Source organism: Ischnura elegans, chromosome 1, assembly GCF_921293095.1.
Source record: "Ischnura elegans chromosome 1, ioIscEleg1.1, whole genome shotgun sequence".
NCBI classification, from domain to species: Eukaryota; Metazoa; Arthropoda; class Insecta; order Odonata; family Coenagrionidae; genus Ischnura; species Ischnura elegans.
This window is the reverse complement of record NC_060246.1, coordinates 102,917,903-102,938,600: the sequence shown is the minus strand read 5'-3', so window position 1 is coordinate 102,938,600 and position 20,698 is coordinate 102,917,903. Positions and strand designations below refer to the sequence as shown.

The window sequence follows — 20,698 nt, the reverse complement described above, 5'->3', positions numbered from 1 at the left end:
TCTAAACTTCACAAAGACGACGTGAAGTGTTCAAATGCACGCTTGGAAACATTACTAACCGTTTTGAACGGTGAATTTTCCAACAACGAGAGCTAAAATATATATCCACATCCTCATTTTGATAGTTGGAAATGCAGAGCTTTCTCCCGTATCATTGCAATGAAGAAAGAAAAAGTACTAGCATCATTCGAATATTTTCTATTAATAAAACCAAATATTCACACGATTTAGGGCGTCTTTTCCCTTCAACAATTGCAAACTCACGATCAGTAATCTTCGTCGCAGATGGTGCATTTGACGCTCAAAATCCGGAATCTACGGGACTAAAAAGGAAAAAAAACATAATCTTGAGGTATTCATGGTTAAATAAAAACACAATACTATTCCACAACCTTATATTTTTGCAGTCTACTAGTTTCAACGTTACAACGTCATTATCAAGACGTTGTAACGTTGAAACTAGTAGACTGCAAAAATATAAGGTTGTGGAATAGTACTGTGTTTTTATTGAACCATGAATATCTCATCGTTCCACCAAGTAACGCCTAAATCTGTTGATTTTATAATCTTGAGGCTTAGACTGTGCAAGATTAAAGTAAAAATAAAGTAACAGCCACCACAAAAGGAACCAAAGGAAAAATTCTCAACAAACGGAGAAAGATAAGAAGGAGGACGATATAAAAGAAAAAAAAAAGAGCAGAGGGGGCGTAAAGGAGGCTAAAAAAAGCATAAAAGAAAGGAGGTTAAGCTCGAAGGGTCAGAAACGCTTAGGGTAGACAATGGCACGGGCGAGAATGCGCACGCAAAACGATTAACACGAGTAAGCGGATGCCCTGCTCGCGTCAAAGGCACGCAGCAGCGAGGACGGAGCAGGGTGGGGATTGGTGGACGCTAAGGAGGCTTTCCTGCAAGGCGCGGGTCGGCCACTGCGCTGAAGGAGCAAAGAAACACGCCTACCGGATAAAAGGAGGGATTTTTCAAGAAATTAATGGAAGAGAGAGGCACAGACCAATACTTGCCGAAGTACGTTCTGCACACCCGGGGCAAAGTTGAAAACTGAGCATCTAACGTTTCGCCCTGGATCCAGGAACACTGAAATAATGTTCTTGAAGTTCAAACAAAATAATGGTTGATTTCGGAGCAATGAGAACAAACATTTACAATTAGCAACTCGATTTTGCATTGATTTTTTGAAGCCATGAAATCAAGTTTTACAGCTGTTCCGCAAGATATATTTGAGGGAGTAGTTTCTATACATTAATAATACACGGCTATTTTATGCGGAACACTTGAAATGGTGTAAATGTCATTCAGTAAAATCCATTCAAGCAAAAAATCCACGGAAAATTAAGACCTTTGCTGGGAGTGAGGAAGCAAGAGACAAGAGTTGATTGGAATTACGAGATAATATATGTGTCCGGGTTGGCTTACTATAAGTGGATGGAATCAAGTGGGCAAGGATATAACATTTCATCAGACGAACAGAGAGCTGTGAGCACTTGAAGAGCCCATCACACTGCTCACAAGTACGCACGGAACGCGATAATGACAAAAAATACAACCGGCGAGAATTAACCATGTACCATGAGATGGAAAGACAACTATAGTACAGCACCACCCCAATTCTAGCAAGAATTATAAATCAATTTAAAGACACCAAGAGATAAAAATGGGGTGCACTGCCGAAAAATTTCATTTGAAAAAAAAATCCTGAGGAATTCCAGAGAAAATTATTCGAATACTAATACAATTTTTAAGGCATTCCTTGAGCTAAATAGAGGTTCCATACATACGTCTCTCATTTAAACTTTTTTCTCTACCTCTTCAAAAGTCGAAATGCTCCTAGAAATGTTTTGTTACACGTACGAAGGCAGGAAAGATTCCTCATATCTTCAACAGAAACCGAATTTTAAAATTTACGGTTATAGAAAATATAATAGCAATCAGAATTGAGATCCTTCAGTGGACTATTTCCAGAGATTGGAGGAATAGCTTACACAGGCATACCATCATATTTAAAAAATTCTGTACACATCCGCATACTTCGCATTTGAAACTTCAAAGTAAATTTAATCTCGCAATTGAAAATAAGGAAAAGGCAAATTTAAAAAATAAAACACGTGACGAACGACATAAAAATTGTTTTAAGGAAATGTGCGAAGAGGAATTTGAATGATAAAAACGAACAAAATGATCAGAAGGATTAGGAAAAGGATACAAAGAAGGCTTCGAAAGGAGATGTAGAGGGGGGAAGACGGCTACGGGGAACGACGAGTCACTGACTGAAAGCGCGGGGCGACGAAAAATAAATAAGAAAGAAAGTCGTAGGAGGGAACAGAGGGGAGACGAGTTGGAAATGAGAGTCGGGGGAAATGGGGGATGTCAAACGGAGCGTCGTTCGCCTGGCGTGCAGGAGACCCAAGAACCAATTTTTCATGCTACTTTTGAGGGAGAGAACTACAAAAGAACTCCGATGGAAAGGTGCATGGACGCAATTCCATCCGAACTGAAGGCAATCACGAATTCCTTCCCTGGCTTCATCCGGAAACGTTCGACAAAGAGAGGTCGTATGGGAAGGTTTTCCAGGTGGTATGAAATTTGGAGGAGACGCACGAAAAACGGATATAATGCGTCTTGAGGACAGAAAGGAAAATAGTGGAGAGAGGCCCGGTACTTGAGTTAACTAGCTCTTAAGAGGACCCTGAACATCGCATCTACTAGTCGTATTTCGCCTTTTTTGCGACGACTTACTCCGTTTAAACTCATCTTGTCATCTAAAACATTCTCACGGCAAATAGGATAAAACTTGTTCGGCATTTGCCTGTATCTCAAACATTAAAAAAATATAAATATCGAAGAAAAAACTGAGATGAAATTTTAACATTTGTGAATCAGGCAAGTATTTACAAGGGTCTAAATATCTAATCTTAAATTTCAAGATGATAACGTGAGTTTTAAAGGAGCGATTCCTTGGTAATATTTGGGAAGTATAGTCTTAAATTAGCTCTGAGGCGACGAAAAAATAGAATCTCATTTTCCCCCTGCAGTGTTGCAAAAGAAAATAAACACTAAAAAAATGCTGCAGTGACCTCAAGTTTACATCTTTCTTCCAAACAATAAATTTAATACTACATTCGTTGACCTAGCGGAAATCTCAATCAACCACTAAGGAGTACTCGGAATATGGACTCTGATTAATGCATTGTCATTCACTATAGACAGCGAAAAGAAATATTTAGAAGAAATACTATAAGGTAATTCAGATACATTTATTTACCTTAAGAGGATAAAGACCAATTCTTCCATCTTCCAATTGGCCTTCCAACGAATTTCGAAATCTGTCCATGAATCCCAATTTACGAAGAAAACCATTCAAAAATGTATTTTTGGCCTCTTCATTGAGGTTCACGGCATTTGTATTCTCTGAACATATTGTTTTCTCAAACAATCTAAGCCCTCTTTCCAACAAAAAACTCAAATAAAATAGAACATGATATTCTCTTTCATATGTGCAAGAACCGCTGTCTCCGGCATAAAAAAAATAATTACATACAATTACTATGTCCCCGCATACATGTCATTATTAATAATATGGGCGCAATACCGTTCAAAATGATAATTGGAAACTTTACTGACACCGATTCTCTCACATTAGATTCCCAGGCACATTTATTTTAATAGATATCAATGAAGGATTTTTAACAAATACACTCATAAATATGTAAATTAATTCGATTCTCAAATAAAGTAGCCATGCTATGAAATTTTCCGCTTAACAGGACTTTGAATAACTTACCTCGGCAAAATAAATGAAGGAACATGCGATATGAGCGAAGAAGAGTCCGGTGAGAGAGGAGGAAGATGGCGACCCGCCTTAGGGCGGTGGCGTTGTTATGAAAACGATCCTCCGTTTCACTCCTTACTATAACCATACCTCTTCGCTTCACACCGCTCCTTCAATCCCCTCCCTCTTATCTGGCAATGCGATTGGGAATAGCCGCCTGCGGGGCAAGGATATGGGCTCGCGCGTTCGTGCGGTATCGCTCGTTGTGTGGGAGAAAAAGCGCACGTATCGGAGGGGCGAGTGGGCGTAGGATGTTACGGTGGACTGGAATGAGACCTGTCTCTCTCTCTCGGACAGAGGAGTGCTATGTCCTCCGATTGAGCTTATCGTGAATCCAGTACAATTCATAGCCATACCGCGAAGCTCTGCCATTCCGAGAGATGGGAGATAGAAAAACTTCCGGGAAAAAAGAACGACTTAAAGAAGATATGACTTGAGACAATATTACGCTTATGTGGTGGAAAAAGAAAAAAAAGACAAAGTTGAAAAAAGTGTCGATTACACAATATAACTAAGATTGGAGAAAGGTCCATTATACCCTTTACTTACCATCGAGCACGAATTTACAGGGAAATACTTGCTAAATGCAACTCCACCCGGCGATACTCGCAGCAATTACGGTGACCGAAATGAAAACACTACAATGCCATATCCGGGTCGAGGATTAAAATATGTAAACTGTGAAATTGCAGTTTTTTTCATTTGGAAACTTCTCGCTCTTACAGACTCAAAATTTCGATGGTCTTCAGCACTAGAGTTTCCGCTAAAAAAACTAAACCGTCAATTTTTTGGTAATTGATGTTGAGGATGATGTGAGAAAATATCTACGCCAGATAAAATGTAAATATTTTACGAACGGGACATCAAACATGAAATTTATCCTCTTCTACAAATTAACAGTAATACCTGTAGTTTTCAACGCCCTTGAGCTACTCAAGAGGGTATTAAGTACAATTAAGAAACGCAGGGTGTAATGTAACGAGCCTAAAGCATCACAATATCGCTAAGTTCAACTCTCACGAGAGAAGGAAAAGGAAAACCTTTCAGAACGTAAGGCCTAAGGATGGGGAGGACGCAAGTTGAAAATGTATACAAAAAGAATGCAAGAGAGAGAACAAGGCAGGGAGAAGCAGAAGAAAAGGACTAGCGATATTAACCCATTAATCCCCAGCGTTGCGCTAACGCAACATTATTGAATCCTAATTCTCAGAGCAAGTTTCTACTTCAGAATAATTTTTTTTCGTATTTTTCTTACTTTTTTAAATATCCCTCGTTCTAATTATGTCATTCTCACCAACATTTCCATTTATATAATTATATTTTTATTACTAATGGCGTTTGGCATAAAAATCGGTGCGCACATAAAAGACACCCTAGGAAAAATGCATACCCCAGCATGTCCGTCAAGGCAGATTACGGTATTTCATTCAAAGGAATACTGGTAACTCCCGGCGAAGATGTCGAGTGTGCAAATCAAGATAAAAATAAAATATGTAACCTAAGTTTTAAAAATTACTTTTTTTATATTTATTTACCGGAGTTTTCCCAGCGTTGCGTATACGCAGCATTATGGAAATCATATAATATGATGAATATGATTTTTTTTCCAAAAATCCACTTTAATTAGGCCTAATTATATCGGAAAATGCGAAACACCCGACGTTAAAAGCCCTACGTACAGTCTGGGGAATAACGGGTTAAAAACACCGTTAGGGGGAGTCTCAGAAGCTCCTACACTGCCTCTCATCTAATGATTTATTTTGATACATTTAGCTACATTTACCACAACAATCTCAAATCGTAAATTGTAAAGGCAACACGTAGGAAAGCTGATCGCGGTTAGCTAAGAACTAGATAGCAATCTTACAAGGCCGTACCGTGAAAAAGACTTCACTGGGTGGTTTATCTGGAAAACCGAAAGTACTTCGAAAAAGGGGCACTTAGGGGGCACACACAAGACTATACTTCCCAAATATTCCTGGGGTCTTCCAACACTTGAAACACCCCCCCTTCTCGCTGCATTCGCGTTACCTCAGTTCATTGCGTCTTGATAGAGCATCTAAAGGTTGTTTTTAAGGACCACCACAATAAATGATTTCAGAGTCGAAATTGGTCTCGGATTTCGTTTGGCTCTACCATGGCATTTTTGAGAGCCTCGGGTTCAAATCTCGCCTTGGCTGTACATACGTATCAAAACAGTCAAGTGCACAAGAGGACTGCACCGTCCTTGTTTAGCTTGTAAAACAAATACGCAGTTATTACAATCATTATGACCAGCCAAATTGCCACAAGGAATTATAGCTTTTCAACGTTTTCATGCCATTCTTGGGAGTTAATTATTCAATATCATTATAGAGGTTTGATCCCGGAATGAAGTATACAAATAAAAAAATTAAAGCTACAATTCCTTCGACAGGGATGTCCATCCTCCACAAATGCTGAAGGAGCATTCCCCCATACGCAAATCCCCCTTCCGCCGATATAGTATGCGTCATACAAATCCCTCCTCAATTTTTCTGTGGCTCAACAAGCAGCATATATCTTCCCTGTGAGCGGCCCTGGTCTTCGATATACCGTAATACCGCGCAGCTCTTCTTTCCTGAGCGAGAGAAAATAGAGAAACTTCCAGCGAATATGGTCCACGGAGAGGGTGGATGAGACATGAGAATATATGCTGTAGAGGAGGAGAAGGGGAGAAAGAAAAGCATTCAAGAAGCATAGCACACCCTCGGGAGGTGGAAAAAGGTTCGACGATAAAAGCGGCGGAGGGGCGAGGGAAGGTTCAAGGAGCGTCTTTTATCGACTACCCTCTTTGGACTTACTGGTAACAAAATGTATAATTCTCACTCACGCACCTACCGTGATTCCTGATGATTCTCTCCGTTAGGGTATGCGATGCCTTGGCGTTATCAACTGTGTTAATTACTTACATTTTATTTGCATTCTGGATGAATGCGGCTTGGTAGATACCCGAGTTTTTGTTAGATTCAAAGAGTAGATGATTCCAAAACAAAGCATTCGCTACAGAGTTCAGCCTTCTAACTTCCACCGACATACTCCAACTTACCTGCTGAAACAAATTTTTCTCAGCCTTCGCGTCATTCTCAATATCATGCAAAGAAAATAGGAAAGCGTTTTCAGTATCTTGTCTGATCCACCACAGCATTGCACCGATCTTACTACCCCAGAAAGAGAATACAGATGAACTCCCAAGAACTAAGGCCCAAGTATATGAAGGAGGAAAAATAAACGAGAAGGTAGTTTTGATGCAAGAAAAATACATAAGGAGGGAGGGAAAGAATGTCATTCAAGGAAGGCAAGAGTGGAGAGAAAAAGGGTGAGCGATAAAAGAAAACGACGATACAGGAATTGTTTAAACGGAGACATTATTGGATGACTTATGAGGTTATATTTAGAAAAAAAAGCTAGTAAGTCTTCTTAATTTAAAAAAATTTAAGAGTAGGTTTCCTGAGCTTAATCATAATTTAAACGATTAAGTTTCTTCAGTTTTCAGAGCTGCAACTCATTGTATCTAGATATTCCTAATGCACAATATAATTATCCAACACACTTAAGTACAATATTTTCAATTCAAATCGTGCACGGTATACATGTAGTTAGAATTTTTGTCCTTTTCTGCATATTTATATTCATGGACTCAGTGCTCAAGCTTCCCGCGTCATTATTCTAAAGACACAACTAGTCGTGTCACGTATCGCATTTCCAGCAGACTTTCACCGCGCAGCTCGAATATCCTGAGCGAGAGAAGATGGAGAAACTACCAGGGGCTACGAGCGAGGCAGATTGGACGAGCAAGAAGAAGATGCGTCGAAAACAGGGGGAAGAAAAAAGCACCTTAGACATTCATTGAAGAGAAAACACCAAGAGAAGAAAGGGTCAACGATGAACATAATACACTGGCGGTGGAAGGTTAAATTAATAAATACGTCCAGTTGATTACACAATTCATTTCTATTTCATTAAATAGTCGCTTATTGATGGTGCGCTAAATGTAAATATAAAAAATTGCTCGCAAATTTTCGATTGATACGTATTCTTTACCTGAAATTTTATGATGGATTCCTCCGGTTATATGAGTTAATCATCTAAGTCTTGGTCCAAGTTATCACACACTGCATGGCATTCAGAAACATTTGATAGAGTATCACACTCCAAGAACGTTGAGTCGTGATATCGGTTAACTCTCCACAGCGAGAAAACATAAAAAAAACATCAAGGAGTGGAAAGCGGAGTGGACCAGAAATGAGAAGATATGTTAACAAAAGGAATTGGAAGAGAAGGAAATACATCCAAGGGTGAGGACAGTGCCAAAGGAGGTGGAAAAACTGTTGCCGATAACATATATCTTACGGAGTGTGGACAGGGAAAATTTCTTTATAGGCAATATAGCGTGGCAAGGGAAAAAAGTAATATGAGAGCGGGAATGCCACAGGAGGGGAGTGGACCTCCTGACGTGGAGAAGGATAAGCAAGGAGGACAGAGGGGTAATTTGAACTAAAAAACTGACGTCGGCAAGGATTAAAACACGGCCGGCCGTCAATCGGCATCGCCGCTTTGGTCGGGAAGAGCGAACTAGGTTGTTCGGATAACAACGGGCGGGCGGAGGGGATATATGTATGTACCGTGTGGAGTGCAGTGAGGTCAGCGAGATATGGGGAGGAGTTGGGCGGTTTTAAAAAGGAGCGGTGGCGGGGTTGGTCCGAGGTTTCGCCGGGAAATCAAGCCAATCGCACTCGACGATGGCGCCCGGCTCGGCAGCGATGAGGCAGGACAGATGATTTATTTGCCCATTCGAGGGGGATATTCCATGGCGGGATGACTCCTGCTGGGCCCGCCCCCCTGGACAGCAAGGGCGCCCTGAAATAACACGACCGCGCTAAAGCGGGAAGGATTGTGCCGCGTCCGTGCATACAATCCGGGTCACTCGCGAGCTCAATCCAAAAAGGTGCACTCAGAGACAGACAGCAGAGTTTATCTGATTTTTCTAACGGAGGATTTTGACTTAAAGTGCCGGCTGTCTACCTCTTGCCGCTTGATGCGCTATATTTCATTGGCATGGCCTTGACGTGCTTCACTTTAAAAAAGGATTGGACTTCTGCACTCGGATTCTGCGTCACTCGAGAGCGTTGAATGACGGTGGACGTAGGAAATTAAGGAGCTAACTAGCTATTGACTTAAGAATTTACGTCGCCGTTTTCAAAGGCTGTACGGCTGCAAATGCGCCTTTCGAATCGATCCGGCTCCTGGTAACGGATATCTTATCCCACTCGAAAATATATCGAATCACACTAAAATCTTCAGTACATTTTCGGCGCTAAACGACAAGAGATTATCAGGGGATACAATACATTTATAAGGTCATTTATTACGTATAATATAAGCAAAACAGGAAGATAAAAGCCAGTTCACTCAATAAAAAGGCAAAAAAGTCGAAACATATTATGATCTAGCTACTTCAAATACATCGGGAAGGCAACGGATTTGTTACAAAATTACTCTACTAACGATTAAGGAATTTTAAAAATTAACGCAATAAAAACAGAAAGGATTATTTTTCGGTTTAAATTTAAAGTTAAACCGATATTCACTCAAATCTGATTGGAAACTTTCTTGGGGAAACACTCAAATCTGATTGGAAACAGGAAATTGAAGGCCATTACTCGATGATCACAAGTCAAAGGTGTCACGGGGTGATTACCACTTACATAGTGGATGGCAAGTTTAAACAAACTTTTCCGAATAGCCTTAACCTTCCACATTAAAACTTCACATATCTAATGTTGCCGTTTGCAATAAAAATAGTTGCAAGACGTAAGCCATGAAAACTCGAAGAAATAATTTGCAGGCACGGAAATATAACCATTCATTAACATACTTGTAACATCATCATCATCATCATTATTATCACTGTTAACGATTCTAAAATTAGTTTGAAACAGCTCTCCAATCAACAACGTCCTCACAACATGACAAAAATTCACCCCACTACTCTTTGAACGTATGGAGAGATAAAATCGAACACTACAGATACACGTGTCTTTCTGATACGCCTCCCCAATCCCTGGCATAAAATCTGGTGCTTTAGCCCTAACTTCACCCAAATCACTTTCGAAGTATGATAGCTAGTAAAATACTCCAGTTTGAATGGAATATCATTGGTCGGTTCTTTTGTCAGATTAAAGTCTACATAAACCCTAGTCTAAGATTTATAGTATTAAAAGGCAGGAGAGAGTGCGATGGAGTAGAAAATAAAATTATCAATTAATAATCTTTTTCTCCCTATCAGTGGCGTAACTAGAAATATGCTTTGGGGGGGAATGGGAGGGTCTGGGGGTGAGCAACAGGTCCGTGAAAATTTTTGAAAGATTACATGCCTGGAAGTACATTTTACATCATTTTGTCACTTAAAATTTCCCTTTAATGCAGTAATTATACGTCAAAACTAGATAAGAGTTTAACATTTTTTTTCTCTGAGACTTTGGGGGGGGGGATCTATCCCCCTCATCACCCCCATAGTTTCGCCACTGGTCCATACAATTGGTGCCTTTCAGAAAACCAGAGAGAGCAGTTTTTTCCCCATACAAACACGACATATTGCTGACTTAAAATCGCTGGTTTCATAAGTTACTTTTATTTACTCCAATATGTATTTTGATTCACTGCACTATTTACTTTTTTCATAAAAAGAGAAACCAGGTATTGGTATCAGTGGTTGCATGGTCGCCTATGGGTCGTCGTAGATCTAACCCTTTTCGCTAACACTTTGACGCATCCACCCTGCCAACAAAGACACATTGCCATTGCTCCAGTCCACACATCACCACAGAGGCAGCTGTATGCGGCGAACCCCGTTCGGAAGTGATTTAAGGGGCCCGCAGATACGGAAGTGATGGAGATGGGGGAGTCAGAACTGAGATTAGAGGGGCTCGGAAGACGGCAAGATATAAATTGAAAGCGGCAACTCCAAGTTGGGGCTAACGAATGCGACGGATTTCAGGGCGATCGCCTCATCAAGACAGCTGAGCCAGATACGAAGCTAACGAGGTGGCCAGCCATTCATCCATTAGTCTTGGCCGAACCGATCCATGGCCGAAATGATTGGGGAGAAATGAAGAAAATTCGTGCTTCGCCGTCTGGGATCGTCATTTCAGGCAGGGAAAAGAAAACCCCCTCGGAAGGGACGCGTCAAAGGAAAAAATGAACACGATGACACAGCACCTACTGGGGAGGGAAGTGTTGGAAATTCGGGTCGCAAATATTTGGCGGAGAGAAATGAAAATGGTGGAGATACGGGATGAATAATGAATGTCATTTACGGTGTATTCAGCTACATTTATACGGTGCATACCCAACAAAATTGTGAGGTAACGCGGAATTGGAAGGACGGAACTGAATTCAATCATGAAAAAGGGGGAGACTTGATTACGGGAATGAAAGAATAGTCACCAGCCATTTGATAAACACATAGCAATTTTTTTGCTAATACGACGAGCTGCAATCCGATACATATTTTTCTAACAATGTTATGGGAGAAATTGATTCATAATGTGAATTGAAACAACAATATCTATTTAAAACCGAATTGAAAAAAGAATATTTCAGTAGAAAATTCCACTCAGAAATAGATTACTACAAAGGGTAATTTTAACAATGAAGAAGTACTAAAGACATTTTCACTTCATATTATGACCTCTAAAGTTAAATATAAGATGCTAGATTGTTACACCCATGTGTACATGACACAGAGAACACTAAAATATTTTCAGAGCTATCAGCAATTCAAACGCTTTATGAAATGAAATTCGAAAGACGGAAAATTCGAAATGGCTTGCCCTATCGTTTTGTTACTTTATCTTCTGGATGGAATCGGAAGGAACGCTGAAAACTAACTGTGCCATTTACCGAGAAGGCAATAACAGAGAACACCAAAAACTTTCAATTTCGTGATCCTAAGAAAGTGACAGTACAAAACGCAATACTTCAGCAGACGCTGGGATTAAAATGCTTACATTCAATCATACAAGTACAAGTATGTACAACCACCAGAAGATACGGAAGACGACTACCAAAAGCGAAATGTAAGGGCCTCAAAGAGTATGCACTGAAGCAAGCAACGACAAATTTCTTCTCCACTCTACCGACGAAGAGAACTGGAAGTCCTTGGGCGACAAGGAGAGCGAGTTTCAAAGCCACGCGTACGTGATGATCCTATGCATATGAGGGACGTACGTTCAAAATACGCCAAACACAATTCAAGATAAGAACGTGCCCGCACTCAACCGGCGGCGTATGACTGTTCTTTTTTTTAGGGAAAACAGGCATCACACGGAATGTTTTCCCCCAAGCCTCTTCCTACGCCTTATACGCCGCCTCGGGATCTTCTGAGCAATTTGTCCCAGAAAAAAAACCTCCGTTTTTCCGAGAAATAGCTGGGAGATTCGTCTCTGAAAAGATCGACACAACGCCTGGTGTAATGCCAATCCTCGGCAAGTGACTAAAGAATCGGAAAATCTCATAATTGATCGCACATTTCACTCAATGGAAGGTCTGAAGAATTTATAAAAGACATTCAATTATTCTAATTTTTCATTGATGCATGATGTTTTTTAGTAGACGAGCACATATTAGCCCGTAAACAAAGAAAAACACCGAGAAAACTAATACCATCATAAATTAAGTTAATAGGTAATTAATGAATGGAAAGCACACATATGCTTTAGTACTCTCCAGATGAATAAGCAAATAAGCGCAGATAAAATGATTATAATGAGCTTATCTTTCTAGGAATAGAAAAGCTGAAAACAAAATAAAACTAGGGCGATCACCAACCTCTTTCGACCTCACCAATTTTTTTCCGGCTGCTCGTCGACTTCAACTAATTTTCCTAACGGGTTCAGTTTCCCTGACTTTAAACATACCAGATACTGGCTGTAGAAAGGCCGTTCCGCCATTCCGTAACGTAGTTGCAGATTTCAATCTAAGTGGAGCATAAAAAAGATACGAAGAGAAAAATCGTAAACAAACAACATGAGCCACCTTACGTAACGGCTTATCCAGACCTCAACTCCGGCTGGAGTTCTAAAATAAAATAAAAAAGTTTCCCCTACAAAGAGACGTCGAGTCATATTCAAAGAATGATAAGGATTTTTAAGCACATTCATTCTTTCGCTATCAGGCCCCGCATACTGTCATGCTCTGTAATGGATGGATAAAAATAAATGTCTAATAACGGAGATTATATATAACAAAGAAACGAATAAGAAATAAGAATTGTACAATGTCATGCTTTTTAAGATTTCTAGTCGCGCACGCCCATTTCCCCGATACGTGATATGAACAATTCACGTCAGGAGAATGACCTCACGCACGGCATTTGACGTCAATTCCTCATTTCCGCTCATATCTTATCGCCCGAGCTGTGAGAAAGACACCACTAGACGAGTGGGTACCGGCGCAACGGGCTATTGTCGCCAGAGCATGTCCCAGTTATAGAGTGCGCCATGCGGGCGAAAAAGAAGGAACCTGAGGGCCCGCCGATAATGTGACGCGACTAGAAAGAGGGAGAGTTAGAATCATGAACATAGAGAAATGAAGTTCATCGGACTGTTGGAAAGCACCGAAAATGAATGAAAGAAGCATGATTCCAAAATCTTAGCAGTTTATCACTTATTCGAGCACACTGCCGATTATGAGCTGCTCTGCGGAAGGATGATAAAAGCACGATATTAAAAGCCTTATTGTCAGCATTACATTCTTCTCAAGTGATCGCATTATGGTCAAGTATGAGAAAAGACATGCCCCTTTACACATTTCACCATTACGGTAGTTGGCCCTACAATAAACTCGAACCAATGGCGTCACCTTGTTTATATTTTCGCTAGAAGAGCCATCTCACATATACGTTTACGAAGTGGAACGCCATAGCTTAACATTGAATCCACCCAACCAGAATGTTAGGTTTCTTTGATGAGTTTAACTCTTTAAAAAAGCTATCGAGTTATCACTTGCATGGAATGTGGAGAGGTTGAGGTAGGCAACGCAGTTATAGGCTTACAATAGCAATAAAAATTAAAATATTGGTTAGAGGAAGGCGGCAGCAGTCAAAGTTTACGTAGTCTGAACGAAACACCTTAATTTTACGCGACGTACCTACCTATTTGACAAGGAACACATTGTCCAACAGCTCACCTCAAAACTCTGAAGTACGTGTTAGAGAAAATTTTCTCCGACTGGTGACAGTTGAACCTCAGCCTCCAGCGCATTCAGTAAGCGTCTTACAATTAGCCACCTCACTAGTCCTACCATTTCTTGCGTTCATCACATAATAAATATAATTAATACATCAATGTAGCCTACATCACCACGGGGAAGAACACTTTTAGAGATAAAATTATTTTAATAGCGACAAAATACATATTACACGTATTATGTGACTTTAGAGTAGATAGAATTAAGCCTATTTTTGCGCTTTCATTAGTTAGTTCTATCGAAGGGATTAAAGAAACCATGCTTCTCTTGTAACATTCAAGCCTCAAGTCAATTAAAATTAATGGCAACTGACGATCACCGATCACGATATTTGCTACATTAAAAAGAATAGTAAAAGGGTATGGAGATAATGATACAACGAAATTAATTATACATGGATAGTATTCAATATCCAACAGCAGACAATTTCAGCTATGAATAGAAATTTTCTTGAACGCTAACTTTACTTTTTTCAGAACTCACTGGCGATATTTCTACTCAAATCGAGAGTATATTTAGGACTGATTTTAAGGGATTATTATAAAATTATTATTATTACAAAATTAGCAGGCACAATTATTATAAAATAGTAACCTGAATTCTTTATGCATTTTTTACAGTATATAATTATTAAAAAGTCACAAAAACTCACCGAAGTCAAAAACAGGAGCCATGTCAGCATCTTCCTCCTGTATATTCAGAGCCATGAACTTGAAGCGGCAGTGGAAGGGCGTGCGTTTGAAATAGCCTCCGTCATGACCAGGCGTTATGCCGTCCGGAATAAGGTGCCCTTTGGGAATAAGAAAAAGAAATCAATAAGTGGGAATAATACATTAATGGCATTCAAATGTAAAATAAATACTACTGAAAAATTGGTTGGGGCAAGGTTCAATGATAGATAATTACTCCAAAATATTCCATTTGAACTTAGCTACTGAAAATATTTCAGCAGTTTAGTGTAACAGCCATACCTATCTGTTCTCATAAAAAAGGACCTGTAAAAGCTTTAATAAAAAAAATATTTCGATACATACCCAATCAGCTTCTCCCATTTATTGCTGAATATTTTATATTTAGCAATAATAACTTTATAACCCCAACTCAATAGTTTTCTTAACCCTTTACAAGCCATAGCTACTTCAGGGAGAAATCAAATTTCAAGATTTTTCATTTTGAAAACATGAACATTTTGCACTAAATCATGTGTATCGTGGTAGCTAAATATTTCGTCATTAAAATTTGCACCACAAAATAATGCGCAATTTTTATATGCCCTAAATAGGGCTGAAATTTTATACATTTTTAATGTTGCTTAGAAGCAACATTGGGTTATTAAGGGTTAAAACAGCACTCAAAGTACAATCATCCAAAAATAGTGCTGGAACTTATCAACAATGCAAGAGCCTCAAAATAATTACAGACAGGTGGTATGGGATAGTTATAATTGCTAACACTTGAAAGTGACGAAAGGCACAATCTCGAACATCTGTTCACACAAAATTCCCACGCCGAAACTTTGCGAAAATTTTTCCGCATTTCGGTGACAAAGAACCGCTGATTAAATATGGACAACGAACCAAGCTAAGGATAAGAAATTAACCCTGAGAATCAAACGTATATTTAACTATTAATCACGTACGCAAATGTAATTTCAAAATATTGACTTTGGATACACAAACATCTAGAATATAATAATGATTCGCGTACTACGCAGACATCACCGAAGTGCAGCCAAACGGTGAAAATTAATGCCTCAGAATGCCCAGAAACAAAAAAGTATAATAGTGCAACAGTTGATCAATTCGATTACGAGAATCAAACAACAACACAAAGAATGATGCATATTTTTTGGGAAGCAATAATATTTTTTTCCATTGAACAATCTCTACGATAATGATTAAAAGGGAAAGAGCTAACAAAAATTTGCCTTCTGGAAGGAACTGCCCACTCTCCTTGCGATAAATAGAGCGGCAACGCTATGGTGTTTTGAATTAGAGTAGCGCCCCGAAAATAGTGCATCTAGGTAAAGTCATAACATAAAACAGCATCATTCAACGCATGGTAAAGGAAGGCAACACAACCAATCATGTAAAACCTCGTAAAAATTGGCACATTATGTCTTATTTAACACCTGATTGCACGACCTCACACCGAAGACCATTTATTCAGAAGTAATAGCGAGATACCCTCCGCCGCGAACCCAGGAGTAGAAACTGTAGTATTGCTTGGAAACAGAACAACCGTAACTCCAATCTCGAAGTTCATCATCACTACCTTGCCTTCCTGGCGGCACCGTTGTCCATTTTGACACTGTCGATCGCATGCATTTTTAACGAACTAATGGTTCCGAGAAGTCGCTCCAGAAGCTGGCAGAACAACCTCCTTGGGAAAACCCGAAGTGGAGCCGCAAAAGAGAAAGGCCGGAGGTAAGAATAAGTCCGGCGTTCGGATACGGGGCAGGAAGGGACGAAGGACTGAATAGAAGATGAATTGAGGGAGGTCTCGGGACGTGCATGCCATCTCGAAATCACGCTCCGGGGACGCCGCCGCCGCGACGATGCGAGTTTTCATAAAGAGCGACAAAAAATATGCAGTCGCGACTTGCGCAAGGTCCCTCGACGAACTGGCCATCTGTGGCTCTGCCTGGCCAGGACACATGGACGTGAACGAGAGGAGTAAGATAGGCAGCGTGGGTAAAAAAGAAACGGGACGGCCGAGGCGAGCATACACAACGGTTTAACCATTCACGTCGCAGCTTACACAAAGCTAAAGTTACCAGGATTAACTTCAATTTTCATTTTAAAATAAGCTTTGTATTCGTCTAAATAATTCTTACAGTTCTTTGAAGAATCTTCAAAGAACTGTAAGAATCAAGTCACATCGTACGCAGTCATGCGACGGATGCAAAGCTAATACATGTGCCACAGTGTGGACTTGTTACGTCAACACCTTGTCCGGCGAAGCCCTTCCCGAAGTTCGTTCTGAAAAAATGGCTTGGTGGTGTAATTGGCTAACACGCCCAACCGGCAATAGGGAGATTCGGGTTCGAATCCCGGCTAAGTCAGATATTTTTTCAAGCAAATTTCATCCGTAGTTAAATCTTCATTAGTCGGTTAACGGCATCGTCCAGGAACTAAATCTTCATTTAAAAACATTAAAATTTAATTTGAAGGGAAGAACTCAATTTTAACAAAAATATTTTACAAAGATTCACTTTCCGTATTATGCCCTCAAGCGATGAAACGCGCAGGTCAAATGATAAAAATACTGTACAGGAATACAAAGTTTTATTCTACAGTGAATATTACCTACTTCTGCGAAGCGAAGCCTCAAACCATTGGCTATATCAGCATATATTTTCACAGAGAACCAAAGATTTGGAATTTTCCAGTCAGCTGTATCGAAATTTTCGTGTGATTGGCCATATTTCAGAAACTGTCACATTACACAATCTAGCGATTTAGACATCATGGATTTCTGAATTATCTATCAGTTACTAACACAGTAGTTGGTTAATGGATTAGCAATGCCTGCAAGGAGGAGTAATACCCGCATATTCGGTTTAACTTCGATCTGATTTTCGAGTAATTCACTGAAACGAATTTACTCCAATTCTCCTTTCAAGGAAAATGTTTCTTTCAGTTATTCCTAGAAACGAAGAGAAGGTAGGCACGCGCATAAAAGCAGCAAATAATGATTAAATTATCTAAAATGCAAGTATAAAACAAGAACTCGTAACCAACTATATCTATCCTCAAGATGGTATAGAGGGCCGACGCAAACTTTAACTAAAGTAGAAACAGAAGTAGCTGCGGCAGAGGGGCGAATGTACTTTAGCGAACGTATGACGCTTCCAGTCCAACAATACCAATTGTAAACACATGCCTCAGCAACTGTTGATTTTAAATTTAGGCCTTGAAAAATACGAATGTACGCGATTGATTGATGACGTGACAATCAATCGACCAATTTCGAATCCAAAATCAGTAATTGATACGCAACTAAAATTACCCGGAACTCCAATCACCAAATCATTACCCTGACAGACGTTAGACAACTATAAGGTATTTACCGTTTGATGAAAGAGATATGAAAACGCAAACCAGTGACTAAATCTAAGAAATAAAAAGTTAAAGGTCACTAAATTTATAGAGGAATGCTAAGAATTCCTTAACATAAATAATGGAGCTTTAGCTGTTCCCAGTGGATTTGTCGAGGTGAGCTGAGGGAAACTCTCGTAACAGATATCCGAAACATGCAGTAGAAAAAGGCTAGCCATCACATGGAAGGAAAAAGGAATAATGGCATTGATAGAGGATAGTAGCATTCATCACCTCGACACGACACGATGAAATATCGCTTTCCCGTTCATGAATTGACGCCTAAATGAGAGAGAAAAAATAGTGTCTCCATCGGAAAGATAAAACTAGCGGAATTTAAATCATGCGAGGTAACCAACTGTAAGGAATGCATTCTTTTCGAGATTAATTACAAATTTCAATCAAATTACTAAAATATTTTCAAAACAATAATTTATCCTTAAGACATAGTCGCAGCCTGTTTCCTTGAAAGGGGATAGAGTTTAGGAATTAAGATCTGATTACTGCATTCTAAGACAGCACACATACATCAAAAGGTATAAATTATAAATCACAACGTAAATTACTGGAAAAGAGAGCCGGAATCACAATGACCAGATACGTGAGGTACGTTTACGTAACAAGAGGCAGGACGCGAACATAAAAACAAAATAAGGAGGTCGTTATTCCCAAGTAAAAGGAGGAACAACAACAGGCAAGAAAAATACAAAAGAGCGATCAAAACTCAGCTCCATCTTTCAGAAGGGAAAGGAGTTGTCACGAAATCGAATATAAACATGTATGAGACAGTAAAGAAAGGTAATAGGAGAATATTGAGGCGGAGATGAGTTTGTTATTGAGATTTTTCAATATGCAACGCAAATAAATAATTGCTGTGAAATTCATCATAGCTATACGAGGAAACGCATGCTTTCTTATGCTGATACATGGCTCCAACAAGTTCTTAAGGCTGTTTAACTCAGGTTATGTAATTGCACCACTCAGAAAGCATTTTTTCTTTCAATTTGTTTTTTTTTCAATTTTTTTCAATGCGCGAATGCGTTACAACATGTGCGTCAGATTGTGAAAGTACATATCTCGACTATAACTTTAAGGACTGTTCAAAATTTTGATAACACCATATTTTCATCATCGAATAAAAGAAATTTCATTTGTTTTTAAACACATTCCCGGCAACTTGCTGACCAAATTTTGATAATATGACTCGGCATACGGCCGGTGCAATTAGCAGATGGCATGGAGTACGTAGTATTGCATCTTATGATGCCATTCAACTGCTTAAACAACGAATTTATCTAATGCGGTTTAGGAAGGTGATTTTTCTCTTCACTCCAGCACATTTTGATACTTAAAATTGAATTCGATATAAATAAGGTAAACTCGTATTGGTGACAAAATCAATAGGACTTCCTGGATACTTGGAAAAAGCATCCCCTCCATGAAATTTTCCTCGATCTCATGGATTACCACGTAAGGTTGACTGCCCTTTATGAGGAACGGAGATCTGAAGTGTGTCGAAGAGCAGCAACAAATTTCGCAGCACCGGAAATGGACAAGCCTCATCGTGAGTTGGGAGAATGAGAAAATAGAGCGAGAGAAGACGATGGCGGAAGGCCTTAAAGACGATCGGAGCAGCCCTGGAAAATCCAAAATACACACTCAGACAATGGAAAGGATCCAAGGGAGCAAATTACACAGCTCGAAGGAACGGCGGCCGTGGTCGGTCGGGAGAGAGGAAGGGGAGAAGGAGAGGGAGGAAGAGGAGAAACACGATCCTCGGGAGATGAGAAAGAAGTTGGCGGCTTCGGAAGGAGGCGATTCCCGGATGCCGACCTACACAAGGTGTTAATCACGCTGCGCCACCCTGAAGCATGCACTGTTGTAGGTCGAAATTTCTGATTCGCTGCCTATAGTCATAACTACCCCATCAAGCAGTAACAAATACTAACAATATACCACATTGATTCAACAAAAAAATGACCCGATGTATATGAAATGATTGCGGAGTATTACTAGGGTTGGCACGGAATATGACATGTAGTATGATACGGAAAAGGCTAATTATTGCACAATAATTCACTACAAGCGTTAGTTCAAATACACGTGAATAGCAAGTAAAATATTTAACATGGGGTATGAAACAAAAAAGATCATTTTTTCACGTTTTTTGCATATTTATATATAAATATGATTCTAATGACCTCAATGGGATAAGCTATTGAAGCTTAGGGATGTATTTGTCAGCGGAAAATAAGTGAACATAAGAGTTAAATGACTATTTAACATATAATATGATGCACGGGATTTTCAAAATGATCCTGGCAGTCTTCTGCTCCCAAGCAAAAAAAAAACACATGAATCACAACTGAAAACTTACAAGATCTGGGGTGGACAGATATAAGGCATGAAAAAACATGACGCGGTAGAGGATAAGGCAACTGCTAAAAATCACTGATTCTGGACTCCGATCCCCTCAAAGCAAAGA

The 20,698-nt window shown here is 39.6% G+C and overlaps 1 protein-coding gene across 1 annotated transcript in view; it reads right to left on the bottom strand.

The window, feature by feature from the left end:
- The window catches only part of LOC124167367 (neuronal calcium sensor 2), a 685,552-nt gene that overhangs the window by 573,893 nt on the left and 90,961 nt on the right, over nucleotides 1-20,698 (bottom strand). Inside the window, exon 2 of the mRNA XM_046545408.1 lies at nucleotides 14,766-14,903. Coding sequence (XP_046401364.1) covers nucleotides 14,766-14,903 — 138 coding nt within the window. The remainder of the gene's footprint in view (nucleotides 1-14,765; nucleotides 14,904-20,698) is intronic.